The sequence below is a fragment of the Pteropus vampyrus genome, unplaced genomic scaffold (genome assembly GCF_000151845.1).
Source record: "Pteropus vampyrus isolate Shadow unplaced genomic scaffold, Pvam_2.0 Scaffold516, whole genome shotgun sequence".
NCBI classification, from domain to species: domain Eukaryota; kingdom Metazoa; phylum Chordata; class Mammalia; order Chiroptera; family Pteropodidae; genus Pteropus; species Pteropus vampyrus.
Genome location: NW_011889297.1, coordinates 2,072,297 through 2,097,860, shown reverse-complemented (window position 1 = coordinate 2,097,860; position 25,564 = coordinate 2,072,297). Strand labels below are relative to the sequence as shown.

Genomic DNA, 25,564 nt, shown 5'->3' with positions numbered 1-25,564 from the left:
TCATAAAATTGAGGGTTTTTTGACATCTTTTCTTTAAATATTTGTCTGTCCTTTCATATCCTCTATTTCTAGGACTCCCATAATCTGTATGTTGGTATACTTAACAATGTCCCAGAGGTCTCTGAGGTGCTTCTCATTTTTCTTCATTCATTTTTCCTTTCTGTTCCTTGAAGTGGCTAATTTCAATTGTCATATCTTTAAGTTATTAATTCTTTATTCTGCCTGTTTAAATTTGTTCGAGTACATTTTTCTCCCCTCTAGTGATTTTTCCCCTTTCAGTTATTATGCTTTTCAACTCCAGTATTTATAAATGGTTCCTATTTTATAATTTTTGCATTTTTATTGACAGTATCTATTTGGTTTGAATTATTTTCATTCTTTTAGTTCTTTAGACATGGTTTTCTTTAGATTTTTAAACATATTGAAAACAATTGTTTCAAAACATTTTTTTTCTAGTAAATCCAATTGTGTTTCCTCAGGGACAGTTTCTATTTATCATTTTTTGTTTGTTTGTTTTTATACCAGTTTATAGGCTTTACTTTCTAGTTTTTTTGCATATCTCATATTTTAGTCGTAAACTTAATTTTTAAAATAATTTAATGTAGCAGATCTGGAAATATGATTCTCCGTCTCTCTCACCAGAATCTGTTTTTGGCACTGCTTGTTGTACTAGTTGCTGTTAGTTTGTTTAGTGACTTTTCTGAACTAATTTTGTATGACCTTCTATATTCTTTGTTATGGATGGCCACTAATGCCTCTACTAGGTTAGCTTAATAGTCAGTGAATAGTTGAATAGAGATTTCCTTAAATACCTAGAACCAATAAATTTCCTAGTCTATACTAAAGGGTTTTGTTGCCTGTTAAAACATGTCTTCAACACTCACTTAGGAAGTTTATAACTGTCCCATAGCCTTCATTTTCTGCTTGTTCAGAGCTTCAAGGCTAGCCAGATGTAAGAACTTTTGGCCTTCTCATGCCTTTCCTGAGTATGCACACAGCTCTATACATGTCTGTGGCTTTCTAGAGTTCTAGGAATGTGTCAGAGCTTTTCAAAGTCCCTATAGAAATCTCATTTCTCAGATTTTCCTTTTAATTTTTTGGCTAGTCTCTTGTTTCTGTCAACTGTTATTCATTGCCTCAAGCAGCTGTGCAACAAATCATGTTCCTTCTCTCGGGAGAGTTTTAACATCGAGTAACCATTAAAGACAAGCTTTTTGAGTAGGATCTTTCAGGGAACTGCCGCACAAGTCAAATAATGACCATTGTTTAGAAATTAAATTTGTTCTGCTTACTTCAGCACCTGAAATTGGATTTATTTTCAAGGCTATTACTGGCCTGGTGAGAGTTTATGGGGCTAGGCTAAGTTAAAATGCCACAAAACTTATAGTTCCTAACAAGAATGGGATGTTTTTCTTCCATATATGCTCATTGGGTTGATGCAAATTTTGGCTAATTTCCCAAATTCTTAGAAATTTATTACAGAAATATTACCAATTATTTTACTGCTCTTGTAATAAGGTAAATATTCATAGGTCATTACTCTACCATTTCCACTGACATCATCCACAGCCACCTTCTTTGTGATATTTCCTAAGTTTCTCTCAAGATAATAAATAGATAAAAATTAGTTAGAAGTTATTAAAAACATAATGTTTTCCTATCCAAATTGAAAAATCTTCTGTACTTTAGCTACACATTCCTTGGAGGTCTATGAACCTTGAGTTAATAATCTTGCCTTAGAATGATTCGAGAGATGAACAGGCAACACACAACTTTCCACCAGTACGAGGGAAGTGTTGAGACAGGTCCAAGTATGGACCCTACTGGTATTTACTTAGTTCTCAATTTTCCTAGGGCATTTAACTGTTCTCTCAAAAGTGTCAAAAACCTTGACTGAGCTTTCTTTTTCTTGCAGACTCCTCAAAGTCACTTGAAACCAAGACTGAGGCACTTACAACCATGCAATTCCACTTGGAAGGTAAGTTTCACTAGGGCTATTTTGGAGAAGGAGAAGTCTCAAGTGGTGTCATGGAAGCCAAGGGAGAAAGCCCAATGCCATTAGATGGGTAATCAGAGGTCAGTGGGCTCCTCATAGAGAACATGGAAATAAAGTGATGGAAATAAAATACCTTCCATGGAAATATTCACACTCTCTCTTTGTGAAAACTTCTAAGGCAAAAGGAAAGAGAGACTTAGAATACCCCCATGGGAAAAGAGAAAACTGTGATTTCTATTTTGCTCCTAGTCTGACTTTCTGTGAGACTTTACATATGTTGCCTCCCCTCTATAGGCCTTATTCTCACCCCCATCAGTAAGAAACTAAGATATTTCACCTCATAGTACTAGTGAGCAATGGCATGACCAGGAATTTGGGGAAGCTTAGTACAGATGCCCAGAGAAGGATCCCAAACTTTGCAGTCATTCTCCACATCACAGTTCCTGGCTGGAAGAGGGGCCTCTGATCCTAATATCCTGTTGTCATAGCAACATCCACAGTGAATTCATCCTGGAGCTGGACCACTGAAGTAAATGGTTATCTTAGGGAGACCAATGCTGCACCAAGTAAGAACAATGTTACAACTTCTTCCTTTTTGGCTCTAAACTTTGCTACTGAAACTTTCCACTATATGCACTGTTCTGTGGCATTTGACTGCAACTACTATCTGCTATGTTCCAAACAATGGATAAAGGCCTTGAAGATAAGTGGGATGGGTGAAATGGAGAGGGAGAGACAGATTCAGGGATAAGCAAATCAGAATCGGGTTAAGGAGGAGTGGCAGATGTGTTTTTAGCTGGTTCTCTATTTTCATAGTAATATACTTCACAAACATTCTAAGCAAGAATGAGAATGGGACCATGACCTCAGCCAGCTCTGATAGCAATATAGGCATTGGGCCAGATAAGAGTAATGGCAAAGCCTCATTACTCAAACTCTACCAGGGTTCACCAAGCAGCTTGCAACTGACTTTGGATTCTTCCAAAAGTTTCAAGTCATGGTCTCAGAGATCCAAACCCAAAAAAGAAGCTCTTTTGTGTTTCACCTGAAGCTGATATTCAGCTGGTATGCACTAGTGTGACTTCATTGATTGTTAAAATAATAAAATACTCTTACACTAGTTGATAATTAGATGCTTCCCTTAACCACTGAGCTCCCCATTATCACTTAGACTGCTCTCCAGACCACTACACAGTCCTTTAACAAAAAATTTGATGCCTAGTATCAACAGAGGACCTCTAAGACACAAGGTCTGTAGTAGGCATCTGTTTTTGATAGGTTGATGCCAAATAATTTGATGACTACCACTCCTGATCTCATCCTCTGGCTTTGTGTCATTGACAGTGGATTTAACATTCTTGTACTTCTCTCCTGCTTGCTGAGTTTCTTGGATGTCTCTGTACATAGCCCAACTCTGTGTTTTATTTGTTTGTTTGTGTATGTGTGTGCGTGTGTGTGTGTGTGCGCGCGTGCGTGTGTGTGTGCGCGCACATGCCACATATGCATTGCCACCTTTGGCTTGAAGGTGTTCATGACTCCATGTTTATCTCAGGGCAATATCCAATAGGATAAGGGTGATTAGAAGATACCTCTTGAGGAGCTGGTTTGGGAAGATGAGGAGATAACCCTGGGAGAAATGGAAATTCTCAGATGTTGAATCTGTGCCCTACATCCTCTATCAAGTTTTTCACTACTTGACTCCCCCGAAGGGGAATCTTCCCTTGATTTGTATCAGTTTATAGCTTGGGTTCTCTCAACTCCAATTAGAGCTCTGATTACCACAAATACCAGATTTCTAAGACAGAATATTTTGGGATCTGGTAAAAGCAAAGTCAGTTGCAGCAATAAATCCTAAGGACACTGGAATTCCTTTCTCTATCCTTCTTTATCTCTGATCTTGCCCCCTAGATTTAGAATATTGTAACTATAGTACATTAGACATTATTCAATTTTTCATTGAAATTATGGAAAAATTAAGGCCTAGTCAAGAATTTGACTAAGGTCACTGTATTTATTGTTCTATGACTGCTATACAAATTACTTCAAATGTAATGCCTGAAAATAACACAAACGTATTATTCTACAGTTATGTAGATCAGAATTCTGACACACTGAGATAAAATGAAGTGTCATCAGGGCTGTGTTCTTCTGGAGATTTTGGGGGAGAATTTGTTTCTTTGTCCTTCTCAGCTTCTAAAGCCTACTCACATTCTTTGGCTCTTGGCCCTTTTGCACCATTTTTAAAAACAGCAACATTGCATCTTTAAATCTCTCTCAGACTCTAACCTCCTCTTCTGTTCTCTTTCACTTTAAAAGGACCCTTATTACATTGAGCCCACCCAGGTAATTCAATATAATCTCTCATCTCAGTGTCAGCTAATTAGTAACCTTAAATCTATCTGCAACATTAATTCTTTCTTACAATGTAAACTAGCATACAGATTCTGGGGATTTGGATGTGAACATCTTTGGAGGACCATTATTCTGCCTACCACAGCAATATAGCCAGTAAATAACAGATCCAAGACTGGAAGCCCAGACTAGTGGTTTTCTTTATCTTGTAGATATAATTGGAATAAGTAACCCAGGAGATGAAAAGCATGGAATAATAGTTCAAATGCTCAGGACAATCAGACATCAACCTGTAGGTTTGGAAGAAATTTTTTATACATAGAGTCTCCAGCCTCTCTCAAGTCTTTGTCATGGGTCTGAGGTTTTGTTTGTCTCTCTGGATAGTTAAGAAGTTTAGGAGGAATTGGAAAATGGAAAAGAAAGAAGTGTGCACCGGTATAAGCTGATAATTTGAATCTCTGTTTCTCGACTAATTTTCAATCAGATACCACTTGGTCTTGTTTCGCCTTCTAGGAAAGGGCCTGCCTATCTTTGTCATCATTCTCATCATCTCTCTGTGCTGTATGGTGGTCTTCACTATGGCTTATATCATGCTCTGCCGGAAGACATCTCAACAGGGTGAGTGATAAGTATGACTGGGTGGCTCTTGCTTATTCATTTATTTTGGAAGTGTAGTTGAGCATAAACTCTACATCAGACACTGTGTTAGGCACTTCAAAGATTTCCCAGCCTAGTTTTGAAGTGAGGGTAGCATTGCATGAAGACAGATATGCAAGTGAAGAATGTTAATACAACTGGTGTAAGTTAATTTACAAATCTTTGGTACCCACCCTAATACAGCCATCTCTGTAATGGGTTGTATAATAAAAATTCAAGAGAAGGAGAAGTCACAACCCTTGGCCTCATGTTGCTTACAATTTATTTAGGAGATTCAATGTTGAATTATGGAGTTTATTAATAATGATACATAGCAATAAAAACTATAGACTCAAAGCCTGGAGAAAGCAATCTATGCTAAAGAGATCCAGAGTGGTGGAGAGACAGTTAGGGCTAGAGTAATTAGCAAAGACTTTCAGAAGAAGGTGGGGCTAAAACCAGGCCTTGGAGGATGAAAACAATTTGGAAAAGGGCAGTAATCCAGGAAGGAGGAACTGTATGCATAAAGGTGTAAAGGCTTAAAAAATAACTGGGCTCATCAATAAAGAAAATTCATGTAGCTGAGCAATGATGAAACACAGCTGAAAGGGAAAGTTAATTCCTGATACAGTAGGTCTTGAATGACAGACTAAGGAATTTAGACTTTTTTCTCTAGGACTTGCAAAGGCATTAAAAGACACCAAAGTTTTTAAAGCAGAAGAGTAAGATGATTAAGGTGCAGTTGGTAGGGCCATTTACCAACTGTGAGCCAACAGAGAAGGAAAAAGATAATTGAGATGATTCTTAAGTAAAATTTAGCTACACCTCAATGCCTGCTGTAGTAGCCATTTTACCTAGCATTAGTGTGTTTATTCCACTGCACCAGCTCTTATTTCCAAATATCTTGGATCCTACATGGGGCCTTATAACCAAAGAAGAGAAGGGAGCCTTGAGTATCTCCTTTATATGGGTCTCAAGTATCAGCTCTGGGTTTGGCCAGTTAGCATGGCTATGAATCATAAGGCTAAACTTGGAAGTGGAGATATTTCAAGTGGCTACAAATTCTAAGAATACTAAAAGTAAAATAGTCATTATAGTCTCAATGAGACGTTGTATAAATTGGAACCATATTAGATTTTTTCCCTCTCAAAAACCTTCCAGGCTCCTCATGACTCAGAGGATAGAGGTCAAAATGTAGCATTCCATTAAGGCCCTCTGTGACACAGTTCTAGTTTATCTTCTCTACCTCCACCACTCCCTCATACCTAATTTCATTTTCAGTCACTGAAGTCAAACAAGCAAATAGGTTATACATCTTATACCTTTATGCTTTTCCCTTCCTAGATTCCTTTTCCAGAATTCCTGTTTTCTACCTCTCTATAAGGGAGGCAGTTTTGGGGGCAATGATTCAATTCAACATGTATTTACTACTATGTGCCAGGAGCTAGGTATATAAAAATGAAAATAACACAACCCCTGAAGTATGGAAGCTACTAGGCCAATGGAGGAGGTAGGATTTGGAAATACAAGAATATCACAAAGGAGAAGGTCTGCAGCAGCATGACATTTTTGCTTTGTTGTAGCGCAACACATGCATTCCCAATTGCATGTCTGAAAGATTATAAGCCCCTTTATAGGGTAGAGGACAGTACCAAGAAACATTGATCTTCGTACCAGGCCATAAAGCCTTTAAGCTTGCATGGAATGCAGATACTTCTCCACAGGAGAAGGCAATGATGACCTATTCTGGGACTTTTTCTCAGATATAGGGTGGAGATGAATGCATTTGGGAATGGTTTAGGCCACAGTCCCTGACATCAGACTAATTTAGCCCCTTATACCTGGGCTCCAGCCTGGCTGCCAAGTTTCACACGAGGACTCCCAGGGGATCTTTGGCAAGATTCCTGGTTAGGGAATGGATTTAGTTCCAGTGTTCCTCGTCCCACCACATTAAGCAACTGTTCCAGCCCAATGTCCTGAGTCAGAGTATGCCTAAGAGGACAGTTACCAAGTATGCTTCCTCTTCCTTTTCCTGAGAAATCTATATCCTTATGTTTCAACTCACCCTTCCAATCCCCTCCAGTTGCTGGAAAACCGAACATAGAGATTTCCCTCTATGTCTCCCCTTCCCTCACTTTTTAACTGGTACCCAAGGTTCACTTTTGGCCCTTGTCCACTTCCATGAAGACTTCTGACCTGATTTCTCCTTCTTTTCTAGAGCACATCTATGAAGTGGCCAGGTAAGATAGCCTCCCATCATCTATCTTCTAACTCTTTCCCTTCCCTCAATTCTGTTGGTCACTGGCATGGAAGAAAGGAGGTTTGGCACAGACACAATTCTATGTCCAAAAGCCTTCAAGGTCAGGGCATAGCATTCTTCTTTCTCTGAAGCACCTCCTGAGTTCTGTCCTTGCCCACCAAACACACAAGATAATTCAAGTTTACCAACTCTCTGTTCCCAGAATCTCTGGGTGACAAGAGTCTGAGAGTCAGTTTCAAGGATTGGAGCAGAAGGATGGGAGAACTGGGTCCTGTCCTCAAGTCCCTTCTTATGAATGGTGGGCTCTTCAGCTACAGGGTGCATGCCAGGGAAGCCAGCAACTCTGGTGAAACTTTGAGGGCAGACATCTTCACAAGTGGCTGCTCCAGTGAAGAGTCAGATTCCCAGACTCCGGGCAACAGCTACTCTGATGAACCCTGCCTGGGACAGGAGTACCAGATCATCGCCCAGATAAATGGTGACTACTCTCACCTGCTGCACACAGTTCCTCCAGATTATGAACTTCTGACAACCAAGAGCAAGAGTGTGTGTTAAAACTTCCCTACTAGGCGAAGGTCTGTTGATATAATTGCCTTTTTAGCTCCTGCCTTCTGCACGCCACCCCCCCTTCCCTGTTACCTCTTTTCCTGTATAGCCCAACATGTCTTCTCTGCCAACAATGGAATCCATATGAGTGACTGGCTTTGCCTAAGAAGTTGCCACATGCACGCAAACAAGCTTGCTGCTAGCTTGGGCCCTGAGCCTTTGTAGTATCCCTGCCTGGACTTCTGCTGCTTCTCTATAATCACCAGAGAGAAGTGCCCATACCACTAACATTTGGTCATCATGCCTCCAGACACCACTTAAATTTTGGCCTCTTGTCACCAGAAGACCAGAATGAGGCTCAGCTCTGCCAGCTTAGGGAATCAGTTGTGTCCAGAATCATTTTTCTTTTCAAGGCCAAATAGTTTTTAATTGAGATTGTCATGTAACAGGCCAGGGGTTAGTTCTGCTCCTATGCTGTAAGTCTAGTGTTATAACATTTTGGTGCTCAATAAATATCTAATCATAATAGCAACGTTGGTTGTATTGGTCTTCTCTCAAGGACCTACCAAAAGTGAGACTAGATGAGATGGTTGGGACCCTGGGATAGCACCTTTACTTTTTTTGATCTTTCTGCTTCCCATCCATGCCACGCTTACCTCACTTCAGAGGTGGGCCCACCTGGAACACAATGAATATTTGGTAAAATTGTACTCAACTACCTTCTATTATTCCTTTCCCAATCATTTTGCCAGTTCTATGTGGATGGCTCTTCCCAGGTTAATTGGAAACCTTAAAAAAATGAAACCTTCTTCTGTCTCAGGAGACTGTGGATGCAGAGATAAAGGGCTCCCCTTCTTTCCAAAGTATGGATGTACCACCCTCAAGGATTTCTACCTCCTAGAATCATAAAATCTTTGGAATAGTTGTATTCTTTGTAGGTCATCCCTATCTCATGGTCCCTTCATACAATATGGGGTGGAGTTCAGAACAAGGAAGTCTTTCTCCTTAAGCAGTAATGGGGAATAGGAGTGTGAGCATCTGTGTGTATGTCTATCTGTCTGTGTGTGGGCACACATACATACATCTTTAAATCAGTCTCCCCTATGAAAGCCTGTTTTAGGCCAGGTAAACACTACTTCTTCCCCCTCATGTAATTCATGTTAAATCAAATTCTTCATTCTTTGTAAAAGCTGACATGTTGCCACTTTTGTTTCCAATGCAACCCCAAGGTCAGTTCAGGTTTCATCAGGAGTTGCTCCTTTTTTGGATAATTACAGAAGTCAAAATAGTACACAAAAGTAAAAAATGAAGAGTCCTCCACTTTACCATGACCACCTTACCAAGTCCATGGTTAAAACCTCAGCATTTTCCTCATCCCCAGTTGCCGGCTTTGCATAGCTTATGAAAGGAGCAACTTTTTCTTTCCTATCATGTTTACAATCCTCTGAAACAGGGCCCCCACCCAGTGGAAACCTCAGCTTCCTTCATAAAACAGCTGTGTCAAGATCACATAGCCATTTAAAACAACCATTATCTATTCCTACTACCCTTAGAGAAAAGAATTACTGAGGCTAAGAAGAGAGTTCTAGTTGCATGTCCATGCATAAAAGGAGTCCCAAATCCAGAGATCAGTATCTCCATAGAAGCTATGGACTCCCAGGGATATCATAGGGTTTCTTGTCTTGGAGAGATTAGAAATTATTGATTTTAACTCTCTCACATTAAGGATGAGGAAATGAAGCCCAGAGAAAAAACAGTGACTTGCCTAAAGTCAAATACTTCAAGCCAGTTGTAGAACAGAGACCAGATGTTGAGTTTGTGAACTCATAGAAGAATATATTAGGAAACTTCTAGAGATCATTTGTGCCTCAAAACTGATAAATTTTTTATACAACACAAGCCAGTAAGAGAGTCATAGGTTTAGGACTATCTCAAAGCTACAGGATAGGCTAAACAAAAATGGGATGATAACATACGACCTGTTTCAGGCAGGTGGTTGGTCAGGGGAAAGTAGGGGAGTAAGAGGAGATCTCAAGAAGAGAGGGAAGGGGAGTTTGGAGAAACATGGCGGAGGAAGAGATTTCCCCCAGATCTCACCCCTTGAAGCAACAATAAATTGAACATCTAAAACTCAACAACAACAACAAAAATAACACACACACACACACACACAAACTACACACCAGCACGTCTGAGTGTGGAATCTGTGCATAAGAACTACCACAGCTCAGAACCACGGGTGTTGGGCAGTAGACTGGGAGAAATAAAGAAGCTGCCTCTTGTAGCCACCAGGGCTCCCTGTAGGAGAAGGGAGAGGGGAGAATGTATGGTGAGTTCCCTGAATAGCCCTATCTGGGACTGCTGTGAGCACCACACGGCGGGTGGAAAAGCCTAGTTATCAGGGCAGAAAGCAGACAGGAGGGGAAGGCAGAGAAGTGGGACAGCAGAGAAACAACAGTTGATTTTTACCCACCCAGTTGCAAAATTGAGACTGAGCCACAGTCCCCAAACCCCAACACAGAGGGCCCCTCCCCACATATCCTATGAGACCAAACACTGTGAAGCCCCAGGGTAATCTGAGCAAACACTAAGGAAACTGTCAATAACACTGACAGAGACTGAAACTGAGGCTAGCGAGTGTGATTAATTATCGACAAGAAAATAAAAAGGCATTATTAAGGCTTTATATAAAGCAGGGATCCAAGAGGCTTAGACGCCACTTACTAGAAAACAAAAGAAAGTGCCTTCTTTGCAACAGGCTAAAAAGAGACCTTTATATAATAAATTTTCTTTCTGGAAAAACAGCAGAATACACTTCCATTAATGCCCAGGTGGAGAAATAGTCTATTAAACACCATGAACAACAAAGGTGACAAAGACATCTCAGAAAGAAAGAGAAAAATCTCCAGAAAATAAGCTTACAGACATAGAAATATGCGACTTAAATGACAAAATTCAAGATTCTACTTCTGAAAAAACTCAGTGAGTTCTGAAACAAGTCATATCAACAATTTCAGGAACTGAAAAACAAACAAAAAAAACCCCAAACAAACAAACAAACAAAAAAAAAAACAATGAGATGAACAGAACAAGGAGACTAAAACCCTCTGGAGAAAAAAAAAAAAAACACAGTGCAAGAGTTGAAAAATGAAATAGCAAGCTTGGGAAATAGAATTGACCAAATGGAGAAAAGAATCAGTGATGTCTAAGACAGAAACTTAGCAATAAATCAGAAGGAAGAAGAGAGAAAGCTAACAATGAAAAATAATGAAAGAGAAATAAAAGAAATAGCTGATACCATCAATAGAGGAAACATAAGAATAATGGGCATTATCAAAGGCGAAGAAAAGGAGCAAGGACTAGAAAGCATTTTCAGACAAATAATTGATGAGAATTTCCCAAATCTAAGGAATGAACTGGAGCTTGGAATTCAAGAAGGCAACATAACACCCAATTATGTCAACCCTAAAATGCCTTCACCAAGACATGTCGTATTAAAATTATCAAAAATCAACAACAAAGATAGAATTCTCAGTACAGCCAAGGAGAAGAAAATGGCAATTTATGAAGGAAACCCATTAGATTATCCTTGGACTTCTCAGCACAGACCTTATAAACCAGAAAGGAGTGGAATCACATATTAAAAATATTAAGTGAAAGGAACTACCAGACTAGAATAATGTATCCAACTATGCTCTCTTTTAGATATGAAGGAGAAATAAAGACCTTTCCAAACATACAAAAATTGAGGGAATTATCCACTATGATGCCTGTACTACAGAAAATACTGAAGGGGTCAGCTAACCTAAAACAAAATGGCAAAAAATGAAACAAAACAAAACATAATTAAGAGTAAGGTGACTATCAGGCAAATAGAAGCAGAAGAGTGCAACCCTTACTAAAAACAGGGCATTATAAGCTTAAATGATAAGAAGAGAATTGCTATAGAAAGATAGTAATGAACATTCAGCATACATAAGGACAAATTGAGACAACAATAACTGAAAAGGAGAGGATTCAAAGATCCAAATTCGCAAAGGGGAATGGAGATAAGGCACACGCAGAAGAAAATGGATGACTGTATATATATAACTATCCTTTACACATTCATAATTGTAACAACACAACAAAGATTCAGAACTGAAGAATATAACATAAAACAAGAAGAATCAGAGGGAAAATTCACATAAGCAAACCAAAATAAAACAAACACACAAGGACAAGGAAGCAATGGAAACACCAAGCTACCAGAAATCAAAAGTTAAAATGGCTCTAAGAAGACCTCATATTTCAATAATCACACTAAATGTAAATGGACGTAACTTATCAATAAAAAGGTACAGAGTTGCAGATTGGATCAAAATAGAAAACCCAACCATATGCTGCCTCCAGGAGACACATTTCAGCCCCAAAGACAAATATAGACTCAAAGTTAAAGGATGGAAAATGATATTTCAAGCAAATGGCATTCAGAGAAAAGAGGGAGTAGTGGTACTAATATCGGACGAAATAGACTTCAAAATAAAAAAAGGTAAAGAAAGATACTGAGGGACACTTCATAATGATAAAAGGAATCATGCACCAAGAAGACATAACACTTATTAATATCTATGCTCCCAATCAGGGAGCCCAAAAATATGTAAAGCAATTACTAACAGAACTAATAAGAGAAATAGACCAAAACACTATCGTACTAGGGAACCTAAATACCCCATTGTTGCATATGGACAGGTCATCTAAACAGAAAATCAATAAGGAAATAACATCTTTAAATGATACATTAGACCAATTGAACATAATCGACATTTACAGAGCCTTCCATCCCAAAACTGCTGCTTTATACATTCTCAAAGTACACATAGAACATTCTCAAAGATCGACCACACACTGGGACATAGAGATAGCCTCAACAAATATAAGAGTTGAAATCATACCAACCATATTCTCTGATCATAATGCTTTGAAACTAGAGATCAACTGCAAAAAGAAAGCAGGAAGAACCACAAATACGTGGAGATTAAACAACATGCTACTGAAGAATAAATGAGTCAGGGAAGAAATAAAAAGAGAGATCAAGTGATACATAGAGATAAATGATAATGATAGTACAACATATCAAAATTTATGGGACATGGCAAAAACGATCATAAGAGGAAAATTCATATCATTACAGGCCTAGCTCCAAAAACAAAACTGAGCCCAAATAAACAACCTAACATCTCATCTTTAAAAAGTAGAATAAGAATAACAAATGAAGACTAAAATCAGCAGATGGAAAGAAATAATTAAAATTAGAGCAGAAATAAATGAAATTGAAAACAAAAGAAATAGAAAAAATAAATACAACAAAGAGCTGGTTCTTTGAGAATGTTAATAAAATTGACAAAATCCTGGCTAGCTTCCTTAAAGAAAAAAAAAGAAAGGTCACAACTAAACAAAATCAGGAACGAAAGAGGGGAAATTATTCCTTTTACAATTGCAACAAAAGAATAAAATACTTAGGATCTATATAATGAAAACTATAAGACCTTATTAAAAGAAGTAGAAGAAGATACAAAGACATGGAAATATATTCCACGTTCCTTGTTTGGAAGAATCAACACAGTTAAAATGACCATATTATCTAAAGCATTATACAGATTTAATGCAATCCCCATCGAAATCTCATCGGCATTTTTTAAAGAAATAGAACAAAACATCATCAGATTTGTATGGAAGCACAAAAGACCCCAAGTTGCCAAAGCCATCCTGAAAAAAAAGAATGAGGCTGAGTTATCACTTTACCCAATTTCAAATTATACTACAAAGTGATACTAATCAAAAAAGCATGGTATTGGCAGCAAAACAGACACACGGACCAGTGGAACAGAATCAAGAGTCCAGAAGTTAACCCACAATTATATGGGCAAATAATTTTCAACAAAAATGCCCAAAACATACAGTGGAGAAAGGAAAGCCTCTTCAATAAATAATGCTGGAAAAACTGGAACTCCACCTGCAAAAGAATGAAACTAGACTGTTGTCTGTCACCACACACCGATATTAAGTCAAAATGGATTAAGAACTTGAATATAAGACTTGAAACAATAAGATGCATAGAAGAAAACATAGGAACTAAACTCAAGGACCTTGGACTTAGAAGATTTTACGAATTTGATCTCAAAGGCAAGGGAAGTAAAAAATAAAATAAATCAATGGCACTACTAAAAAGCTTCTTTCAGCAAAAGAAATCATCAACAAGATAAAGAGACAACCATCTGAATGGGAAAATATATTTGCAAGCAATGCCTTCGATAATGGCCTAATACCCAAAATATACAAAGAACTCATACATCTCAATAACAACAACAAAAAAAGATCTAATCAAAAATGGGCGGGGGACCTGAACAGACACTTCTCTCTAGAGGACATACAAATGGCCAACAAATATATGAAAAGATACTCAACATCTCTAGCTATTAAGAAAATGCAAATCAAAACCACAATGAGATATCATCTCACACCTGTTAGAATAGCTGTAATCAATAGGACAAGTAATAAAAAATGTTGCAGAGGATGTGGAGAAAAAGTAACCCTCATACACTGTTGGTTGGACTGTAAATTGGTCCAGTCACTATGGACAACAGTATGGAGATTCCTGGAAAAACTAAGAATTGACCTACCATATGATCCTGCAGTCCCTCTGCTGGATATTTAGCCAAATACTTGAAAACCCATATCCAAAAAGATATTTGCACCCTGATGTTCATAGCAGCATTATTCACAGTGGCCAAGACATGAAGGCAACTGAAGTGTCCTACGATAGATGATATTGGCTAAAGAAGCTGTGGTACATATATACAATGGAATATTATTCAGCCAGAAGAAGAGATGAAATACTGCCATTTGCGATAACATGGATGGACCTCAAGATAATCATGCTAAACGAAATAACCCAGATAGAAAAAGTTGAAAATCACATGATATAACTTATATGTGCAATATAAACCTAAAAGCAACAAATGAACAGGATAAACAAACAGAGACTCATGGACATGGACAATAGACTTGTGGTTACCAGAAGGTAGGGGGTGAGGGGAAGGGGAAGGTAGTCAGGGTAAAGGATGACATAAAGAAATTTAACTATGGGAGGTGAACACACAGTGTAAATATATATATCCCTTACTGTTAATGTGTACAGATGAAACTTATTGGATTTTGTTAACTAATGTCATCATAAAACTTAATTAATTAATTAATTAATTTAAAGAATCATTTGCATAAATATTAAAAATATGAATATAGGGCAGGTATGAAGTTCCTCTAGGGCAGGTTTCCAAATTTTGTTCCATGGAACGAACTTTCGACCCAGATGTTGGCCCACAGGAAAAACTCCACAATGAGATAGGCATGGGAAATGCTTCATTCTATAACTCACTCTTGGAAATGTCCAACGTAACATTACAATATTAAAGGCTCCGGAAAATGCTGCAATAAAACACTTGTATAACTTTGTGTTACAAAGTAATTCTACAATGCATTTGCCCCCTTGACTCTACATTTTTTACCCTCCTCCTCCAGCTCTTGACCCTGTTTCTCAGAAAGAAAAACCTTCATGTTGGCTATTACCTTTTACACCCTATAGCATTGTCGTGACCACATTTTAACTTTTTTTTTTCTGGGTAGCTAATGGATTCATGAAAAGTCAATCAATCAGTAAGCATTTATTGAGTATTTTCTGTAACCAGAGTATTCTGCTAGGGGCTTGGATAGGGACGGAATGGAGAGACAGCAAGCAAGAAAAGACAGTCTTGTCCTCTAGAAGCACACAATCGAGTGTGGAGTTCAAAAATATTCTCTGGAAAAGTTTACTAACATTTCAGAAGGTCAATAGAAGATAAAAGGGTACATACAAGGGCCGGGGCAAGGAGTGCTTTGAGAATGAAGAAGGAAAAAGGGTATGTTAACTTTCAAAAGTTCCTCGAGACATTTGACTTTGGCTTGGCCGGGAAATATGGGAAAGAATTGGATAGGCAGAAAGAAATGGAGACGGTGTTCCCAGGAGGAAAAAAGGCTTGAGAAAAAGGAGAGAGATAACTAAGGTCAAAATGTGTTTAGAAGCTAAGATTGAGTGTTAGAAAAGTAAGTTCTTAGCCCTACCATGATGCTTGTGTGAGAATTCTGGTGTCCTTGTTGGGAGTCTCTGGAAGGGGAATGTGAAGGAAGAAAATAATAAATCAAGTAGCACTTTCATCCTTGGGCCTTGGCTACCTTTTCAAGGCTATGGTGCCCACCTCAGGCTTCCACAATCTGTGTAGACATTGCCCAGGGCTCTGGCTCCCAGAATTGTCTCAGATACAATGCTTCCATTTCCTCAGTCACCGAAAATAACTTGTGAGAGCTTGGTTGGTGTTTGGTGTGTGTTCTTTTATCCAACTGGTATTCTATTTGGTGTATCCCAATTTCCCTGGCCTGAAGCTGCTAGGCATGTGCCGCACTTGGGGTATTTGACAAACTGACACTCTACCACATGGAGTGTCCAACTCAGCTTGTCAAATACACGGAGCGTGGCACTGCAGGAGGCCAGGCCAGGGGCTTCTTTGGGAAGGTGAGATCTTCCTGGGAGATGTGGCCCTGGAGGAAAAGAGAGAGAAAAGAGTCACACCCTGAATCCCAGGGAAACTGCACAGGCTATAGGGACCAGAACAGGGAAGTAAGTAAAATAGGCATAAGGTTCCTAACAAAAAGAGGGATCCTGAGAGTAGGTAGAAAACACCCAGTTGAGACTGCAAATGAGACCCCACTGCTCATCTGGGGGTTCTTCAGGTCTGAGTCTTATAGCTATAGCATTTTTAAGGGTCTCAAGTTTTGTCAGGATCCTCTATGTACCATAGAGAGACCAATTTTGTTATCATCCCGACTCCCTGACCTCAGGAAAGGACCATGCCCCAGAGTCAGTATCCATGCCCCCACTTCCCAACCCTCCCAGTTTTCTTAGTGTTGGGATAAGAACTTAAGCTTTGAGGTTAAACATGGGCTCGAATCCTGTCTCTGCCATTAATAATCTAGGAAACCTTGGCTAAAGCATTTCATCTCTCTGAGCTCCAGTTTTCCACATCCACAAAACTGACATAAATATAGTACCTGCCTAATAAGTTATAGTGAGATAACATGAGATAATGTATGTAAAGCCCTCAGTTCAGTATTTGATACATAACAAACGCTAAAAAAAAAAAAAAAAAAAAAAGATGATTGTCCTGCCAGAAGGGAAGTAAAGGCCATGATGATTTAACAGGGTCAAATTAGATAAAATAGAAATTTCTGATAGCCTCAGCCTTACTTAACATGGTCTCCTTATATCATCAGGACTCAAGAGTGGCAGCTATAAAAGGACTAACAACTAGTCTGGTCCATTCGTATTGTAAATGAGGAAATGAGGAAATTCTCTTCCTCATATTGGGGAAGAGAATTGCTAAAGGTCATAAAAGTTGTGCACAGTTCAGGATTGTGCCCTATATCAATCCATTGCGCTGTCCGGCTTTCCTCATCAGTCCTTCTACCTCCTTGCTCTGTACATCTCTCTGGGAAAAAAAAAAAGATACACATCAACAAGGAAGGCAAAAGATTGGTAGTGGACTTAGCAGTGAAGCATTGGGGTCTTTTAACCCACAGCCATCAGGTAAACAAGGAAGCTGCCAGGAGCATGGTCAGGCCTAAAACCTCTAGGAGAATTCTCTTGGCAACACCCAGATCCTGTTGTTAAAAATTCCAAGTTCTCTGTGTCAAATTCACCTCCTTTCCAGCTGTGGCAATTGGTCTATGAGAAAGTACCTGGCCTATATTAAATACTGGTATGAAAAGTGGCAAGCAGTCCAAGATTATCAGAAATAGAAAACTGCTCCATGAGGCCATAAGGCCTTGTTCCAGCTAAAACAAGGCAGAGAATTTGTCATTCAGCAAAAAAATCAGAATGTTTTTATAATCTTAACTCTTTTAGCTGAATGTATGTTGGTAAGGAGGTGACATACCCCTCTAATTTGAGATCTGAGAATGACTTCAAATCTAAGGCTCTAAAATATCTTCCTCATTCTTTCATTTTCCTCTCTACTTACTCAATCTACCCCAGCAACCCAGAATTGTGGCTCTTTTAGCCAAAGCAACAATCATTGCAAACAGATATGGTAGAGTGGAAAGAATCATACAATTTAGGATTCGAATGCTGCTTTGGGCACCAATTAGTCAATCATGGCATTGGGGAAGTCTTTCTTTGGGCTTCAGTTTTCTTCTCTGGAAATGGGAACAAGAAGACTTACCTGGCAGACTTGTTAGAAAAGTGTTCGATGAGCTTTCCAGAGCCTCCCATCAAGGAGCCCACATGTACCTTAGCTCAGTCTCTGGAGCTGCGGGTGGAAGCAAGCCAGGAAGTTGATTCTTAGAGTTTAAATTCAGTATCGCAGGGAAGAGAGAACTGAACCGGCGCCTTTCCGCTATCATCACTCTCATTAGCTACCAGCTCCAGTGAGACCTGTATAAACTAGAGATGTCCACAGCCTCCTGAACACCCTTTCTGACTTTATCAAAAAGGAAGAGAGATTTGAGGGGGCTAAAGATTCCTTCTTAGTACACTAGAAGTTAAAGAGACTTATACACCATATTGCCTCGATATTAAGGGAAGGAATCAGTGGCTGAGCTGGAACTAGTTTTGTTTCTATTCTTGATGTTCTAGCCCATGCATCTCCAAGAGTGTGCATATAAAAAAAAATAAAAAGCAGGTTTGGTTGAGAAAAGCTGACCAGACCCATAGGAAGCAGAGGTGGGTATCCACCTGAGGTAATATTTAAGGACTCTGGAATCTCTTCTCTTGGCCTGTCATGCTATATAAAATATCATTACTTTTTCCCTGCTGTACCCTGGAAGGGCTAACATACCAAGCAGCAGGATGTGCCCTGCAACTGATTCAATTGGGCCTTCTCATACTAGGGGCAGTCTGAATTTTTTTTCAGGCATGGTTCGGCCCCCTGTTCAGTCCCACCCAGAGATATTTACTCAGCATAATTTTCATGCTCTTTCTTAACAGGGGCTGACAACCATCAAAACAAGATATGAAAACTAAAAGAGTCTCTAGATACTATTCATCTAGTCCTTCCCTTTTTCTTTGCAAGAGGCCAAAAAAGTGAATCATAGAATGGAGAAAGGATCTGCTCAAAGATACCCAGTGGATAAATGGGAAAACCAGGACTGTTATTCAAATTTCCTGACTCTTGTTTCCAGAGAACAGTCACCTCTATGTGACTATCTTCTAAACAGTGTGTTTGGGGAGGAAATATTATCTCCCCTTATCACTATTAGGAGCTCCAGGATAGAAGACCAATGAGAACTTTCTTCTCACCCACCCTTGACCAAGGACCCCTGAGGAGGATTCAAAGAGACTGACATGGGCAGGTCCAAACCACCTTTGGTAGCCATGAACAATGCCCCAGCTTGGGAATCCAAGCAGAAGGGGCAAATGAATACTATACCTGTTACTGAAGTGGTACCTTGGTCTTAGAAGAGGCACAGGTTCCCTGATGATGAGCCAAACTGCAGAGTCCAGAGGGAACTGGGCTTTATGCTATGAGCAGGAATGCTGTGTGTTTTCAAGGGTCCTTGGTGTCTTCAAGAGGAAACAGAAATGAGGAAGATAAGGCTGAGGTTAGCCAACGGAAATCTGGGTGCAAAATGACAAAACAGTGCTGTTGTGAAAGGGTCTGCTAGTGCAGCAATAGTCCCCACTGCCATGCCTCTTCCCACTCCCAACGAATCTCCAACAGATACCGTTCTTCCAAGCTTCAGAGAGTTTGAGCAGAAAGCCCCTGGCTGCCCTGGCTCTGCCTATAGGTCAGGGAGATTTCTCTAGAGTTACTGAGGGAATCCTGGAATATCAGAGCTGAGACATTATCAAATGAAAATCCCCATTGTCAAAATTAAGAAACTGACTCTATGAGAGATGAGGGGAAATGCCTGATAGCAAAAAGCAAATTGATGGCATAGCTGGAGTTTGAATCTATTTTTACCAACACCAAATTGTGTATTCTTTCATTCTGTCAGAATGACTCTTAGTCCTGAAATACCCTTTTTTACCCCCTCTGGCACAGCTTCTTCTCTGGAACAAGTGTATAATTTGCAAGGCCCAGTCCAAAATGAAAATGAGGAGCTCCTTGTTAAAAATAAGAATTTCAAGATAACAAGAGCAGAACATTAAACCATGTATGGACTCTTTCTAAGCATGGGGCCTTATGAAAATTTACAGGTCACATGCCTATGAAACTGGCCCTGCTGGCACAGCTCTGATTATAGGTTACATTCTGGCATCTAGGGGCCTTACAAAATTAAAAAAAAAAAAAGAAGAAGAAGAAGAAAATTTATATCTATTAAAGAACTTAGTATGCGTTTTACAAGTGTTATCTCATTTAATTGACAATCCAGTGGTATGATATTTTTATTATCCTTATTTATAGATGAGGACACTGAGGCACAAATATGTAAAGGAACTTGCCTAACGGGGGGGGGGGAACGAGAAATAATGTAGAAGGGAGGATAGGCACTCAGGTCTTTCTGGCTTCATATTAGGCTTTTCTAATCTCCCACATTGGCTATAAGAAGGGGGAAGAAAGGGAGTTAACCTTGAGAAAGAAAATATGATGCTAGACCCTTAACTGTGACCTCTGGGCTTCGTGAGGAATGTGAAAGGTCTGAAAACAAAGCGAGTGGCTTTTTAGCACCTTGTGTTTACAACCTTTGGGCACTCTCCATTCACAGCCAGGAAGAGCTGGATTCCCATTATGCGGTCAGTGCTCTATATCACGAATCCTGATGACACAGCAGATAAGAGAGGCAATTCCTGCATTGCTTTCAGAGTATGCTTTGGTCCAAGTCCCAGTCCTTAGTTTACATAGCAGAAGTAGGATTCTGGGAAGTACTCAAGCCCCAGTGAATAATCTATCCAAGCTACACACAGCCTTATAGATTCAGATTTAAGAGAAAATAACTATATCTTGAAATCCAGGAGTTCTGTACCTTAGTCCCAGATCTGCCAACTCTGTTCCTTCCCTTGGCCTTGGTTTTCCATTTGACTAACAGAGGTTGGACTAGATGATCTTGGTGGCTTCTTCAACTCAAACATTCCCTGATTCCTTTATAAGTCCCTCCATCCCACCCCCCCACCACACACCTCATTGTGGGCTTCCCTGTTGTTGCAGTGTCTAGAGGCTCTAGGGACAGCCTGGGATAGGAGTTCATTTGCACTCATGCTACTCTGAAGAAAACTTCATTCTACCAGAATAATATATTGGCTTAGTCGTTGGGATCAGTTTCCCCAGATCTGGCTTCTAGAAAGATTCGATTCCCTTTTCTTTTTGGTTTCTGACTAAAGCTTGGGATGGAGGCAAGGACTGTCCTGTGGGCACTTTCCTAAGTAAGGAACCTTTCTCCCTACTCAGACCATAGTGATTAAGTTCAGCTACTCATGTTTTTTTCTTATTTTTTCACCTATCAGTTAAGGCATTTTACTGGCTTCTTAACAGGGGCCCTCTGGAGACAATGTCTTCACCTAAAGTAGTTATTAATGGTGGCCACTTTGGGCCTCACTGTAGGTCCATGAAAGACAACATTAGGGACAGGAGGACCTGAAAATCATGCCACCTATGCAGAAGACCTGAATTCGATCAAAGAGCATTGGGGTCCTTGAAGTTCCTCTTTACCTCACAAACAGAAAGCATGCTTGGAAGGACCAAATTTGCAGCAATAGTATAAAGGGGACTTTTCCTTTAGGTATGTTGTCCAGCTAAAAGACACAGAGTCTTCCCATTTTGGATGCTCTTTGAGTTGGCTCTGCTTATAAAGAGGGATGAAGGAGAAGAGAGTTTGATGAGGTCTCAGGCAAGCAGTGCTGAGGTCCCATACTGTAGACACATTCATTTATTAACTTAGTGCTGGAACAAAAAGAACACTGAATTTCGAGTAAGAGTCCTTGTGTCTTCGACTCTAAGTTAAAGCCCTTGGCTTTTAGACCTAACTCTGTAACTCATTAACTATATTCCCTTAAAAAATCATGCACAGCTTGTCTGAGCCTCAGACATCCCATCATCTTGAGGGATTCTTGGGCTGAAGGGGAAAAGGACACAGGCATGCACCCAAGAAATTATGTCTTTCTACAGTATGAGACAAGTGATTTGACAAAGGTATCAAGTGTTATCTGAAATGTGGGTTAAAAGGTATGATTCTCCAAGGGCAGGAGGAAAAGAGGTGGTGGTGTTTAGAAAGATTCTTAGAAAAGTAGGGTTCTAGCTAGATGTTAAAGAATGGAGAGAGAAAATAACAATGCTCACTATCTCTGGAAAACTTTCTTTGATCACCCTTCTCCCAGCTAAATTAAAAATCTGTCCATTCTGCAGACTTGTGCTTGTCTCTCACATGAGACCAAGAACTTCCCAAAGTAGGGGCTGTGTCTGATCCCTTTCTTTTTTCACAGGACCAAGAAAGAAACAGCTGCCCCAGACTCTGAGTTTAATTAATGTGTCAGTGCATAAGCAAATGAAGATCTCTTAGCCCAAGTTTCCCATATTCCTTAGTTTACCTCACTTCCATAAAGGAACTGAGAGGGCCCCCTCAGCTTTGAGTTCCTAACCCCATCTCACCCTACCTCCTATCAGAAACGTGTAAAGAAAAGGTCCCAGGGACAATTGCAATGCTGAGGCCACTTCCTGTGCAAGAGGCTGATGTCCACATACTCCACCTCAACCCTGGTTATTGCTGTGCATATGATTGCATTGGGACTTCCTCTGAAAGGAAACCCAAAGCTGATGCAATGTGTAGGGTGCCACCAGGGCAGGATCAAAGAACTTCATGTACATCTGGGTTTGGTGACAAAGGGTTCACTGTGAGGTTCTCCACAGACCCAGTGATATTGACAAGATAACCTACCAACTTCAGCTGAATTTCACTCAGCAAGGGTATGTTGAGTACTTACTAGTTGCAAAGCCCTATGCTCAGCACCAAGGGGGGAAATAAATATATAACAGAGCAGCATTTTACATCTAATAGAAATATAATGTGAGCCACAAATTTTCTAATAGCTACATTAATTTTTTGAAAAATAAATAGGTAAAAGTAATTTTGATAATATATTTTATTTAATCCAATGTATCCAGAAATGTTATCTTAACTTGTTAGCATTATAAAAATTTATTAATGAGGTATTTTACATGCTTTGAAATATGGTGTGTATTTTATACTTACAGTATATCAAAATTTGGACTAGCCATGTTTCCAGTGTTCAATTGCCACATGTAACTAGTAGCTACCACTTTGAATAATACATATATAAGATGTGGTCCCTGCCCTCAAGGAATTTACGGTCTAGTCCAGGAGCCAGACTGATACATATAAGCATGTAGAAGAAACAAGTACTACATTGTAAGTATATGTATGAAAAAGACCACTGCATCAGAAGTCAGGAAACCTGGGCTATAGTCTTTTCTCTGCCACTGATTCTGTGTGTGACCTTGAGTAAATTCTTCTCCTTCTATGGGCCTCCATATTGCCATCTCTATGATGAGGCTAGACTAGATTTATTCACTCAACAAATACATGTTGAGTGTTTTAAGTATTAGGCATGGTGTGAGGCACTCAGGATACAGAGATGAACAAGACACATACGGTGCTTGTCTTCTTGATACTTGCAATGTAGAGGAAAATAGGTATTAAAAAAATAATTCCAGGTAAATATGACAAGAAAAGGTGGAGCAGAGAGACCTGGGAGAACACATAGCAAGGAAACCTAATCCATCAGGTTTGGATATGGTCAAGGAATCCTCTCAAAGGAAGTAACATTTGAAGTGAAACTGAAGAATGAGAAGGAGTGAACTAAGTGAATAATTGGTGAAAGCCATTCCAAGCAGAAGCAGCAGCAAGTGTAAAGTCTCTGAGATGGAAAATAATATGGCCTATTCCAGAAGTTAAGGAGGCCAATGTGGTCTGTAATAGACTGAGAAAAGGAAAGAATAGCTCAAAGAAAGGTAGGAGAGGTAAACGAGGGGACCAATCTGAGGAAGGCCTTGTATGGTAGGTTGAGAGTTTAAAATTTATCCAATGAGATAAGAGAAGCCAGAGAAGGTACAGCGATGCAGTGCCCTTCAATTTCTAAGCCAAAGAATTTTGGAGTCCAGGTAGGAAAGAAAAGTTTATTCCAACTGGTTGAACTAGAAACTTCACAGAAGAGATAGCATTTTAAAAGACCTTCAAAGGATAGTAAGATCAGAGAAGAGCATTCCAGCAGAGGGGAGAACATAAGTATAAGTACAGAGGGAAGAAAGAACATGAGCTTGTATGAATGAAGGGACCACTGATGAAACAAGGTAAATATAAGCCTAAGAATATCTTTGAATATCTATAGATATTCCAACACACCAAATGTGTTCTGAGAGAAATCAGACAAAGACCTTGGACTTACCAAGAAATTCATTTCGTACTTTAATAATAATAATAATAATAATAATAATAATAATAATAATAATAAATACATATAGTAAAATTACTAAGTGCCAGGCACTGTCTCAGGCCCTTTACATGTATTATTTTATGTTATAGTCTAATGACAACCTTATGAGGTAGATACTATAATTAGCATCATTTAACAAATGAGAAGCTGAGGTTCAGGGAGGTAAAGTCACTTGCCTGAAATTGGACAACTAGTAAATGGCAGAGGCAGGATTCAAATGTCATGCAACAATTTATGAAGGGTAGAGATTTTGAAGCAATCTGCAAAATTATATAACATGGCTCTAGCTAATAAATATCAAATTCAAGTCAGTTATCATCTTGGTCTACAAGGGCAGTTTTATCCAGAAAAACCTCAATTAATTTCCAATTTATTATCATTAAACAGGCTGAGCTGAAGCTGATCATCATTTATCTTCTTAGAAAGAAAAAAAAAACAATGTAAATAAAATAAAAGTTCCAGAGAGTTGTTTAAAGACTAAGAAAAGCAAGCTGGTTTTATTCTTCACTCCCGTACCTTATTCAAAGTCAGAGTCCTTTAGGAGCTTTCATCTATGATGGAAATAACTGAAGTGACCCTAACTCACCATTCTTATCTATTTATTACAATGGTCCACTTAATGGTAAAAACTCCTAGGCAACAGTTTTGAATGCACAGGGAAGGAGGAACCAACTTATGATAGCTCAGTGCATATATTTGGAATGAACAAAAATGTATTTTTTAAAGATACATATTCTCTACTTTAGACTGTGGTGAGTGTCCCTGGTATCATTGATTTGGTACACACAGACAATATTCATCTTCCTAGTGTTTCTTCTTACTAAAGAAATTGCAAGGGTCGCACATTTAGGGGGACAACAAGAGAATTTAGTCCAAACACTTGAGCTTATATCACAGCTAAGCATCTTCTAGAACTTGGTTTAGCATTTATGTAGGAGGCAATCAATTACTACATACCACTCTCCAGGGTTAGTCCCCAAGACACTTATCCTTAATGTTCTTGTCCTATATTTGTATATGTCAGTTTCCACAGGCTCATCTACAGAGTGGCAAACATCACAATTTGTGTAATAATAGGTAGTTTAGAATTTCCAATGCATAACCTGAATTTTTCAAACCAAACAGATGTTTATGATGTAGAAGGTCAAATGTCTCTTACTGTTAAAGTATTATAACTAGAATAAGTAGGAAATAAAAATATCAAAGATGCTCAAAGTGGCTCTTGAATGGTGACAGACATTGAAGGTTGTCATGTGAG

General features: G+C 39.2%; 1 protein-coding gene and 1 long non-coding RNA gene across 3 annotated transcripts in view; one reads left to right on the top strand and one right to left on the bottom strand.

Annotated features, from left to right (window-relative positions):
• The window catches only part of VSIG4 (V-set and immunoglobulin domain containing 4), a 48,582-nt gene extending 40,783 nt beyond the window's left edge, over window positions 1–7,799 (top strand). For both annotated transcript variants that reach the window (XM_011383382.2, XM_011383384.1), the window contains 5 exons: window positions 1,916–1,978; window positions 2,485–2,562; window positions 4,862–4,966; window positions 7,203–7,224; window positions 7,562–7,799. In XM_011383382.2, coding sequence (XP_011381684.1) covers window positions 1,916–1,978; window positions 2,485–2,562; window positions 4,862–4,966; window positions 7,203–7,224; window positions 7,562–7,799 — 506 coding nt within the window. The remainder of the gene's footprint in view (window positions 1–1,915; window positions 1,979–2,484; window positions 2,563–4,861; window positions 4,967–7,202; window positions 7,225–7,561) is intronic.
• A 7,698-nt stretch (window positions 7,800–15,497) lies between these two features.
• Window positions 15,498–19,357, bottom strand: LOC105307772. The gene is made up of 3 exons (XR_897251.2): window positions 19,289–19,357; window positions 18,083–18,169; window positions 15,498–16,403 (listed from the first exon to the last, which is right to left on the bottom strand). It is a non-coding gene; the product is annotated as an uncharacterized LOC105307772 (long non-coding RNA).
• Between the last annotated feature and the right edge of the window lie 6,207 nt (window positions 19,358–25,564).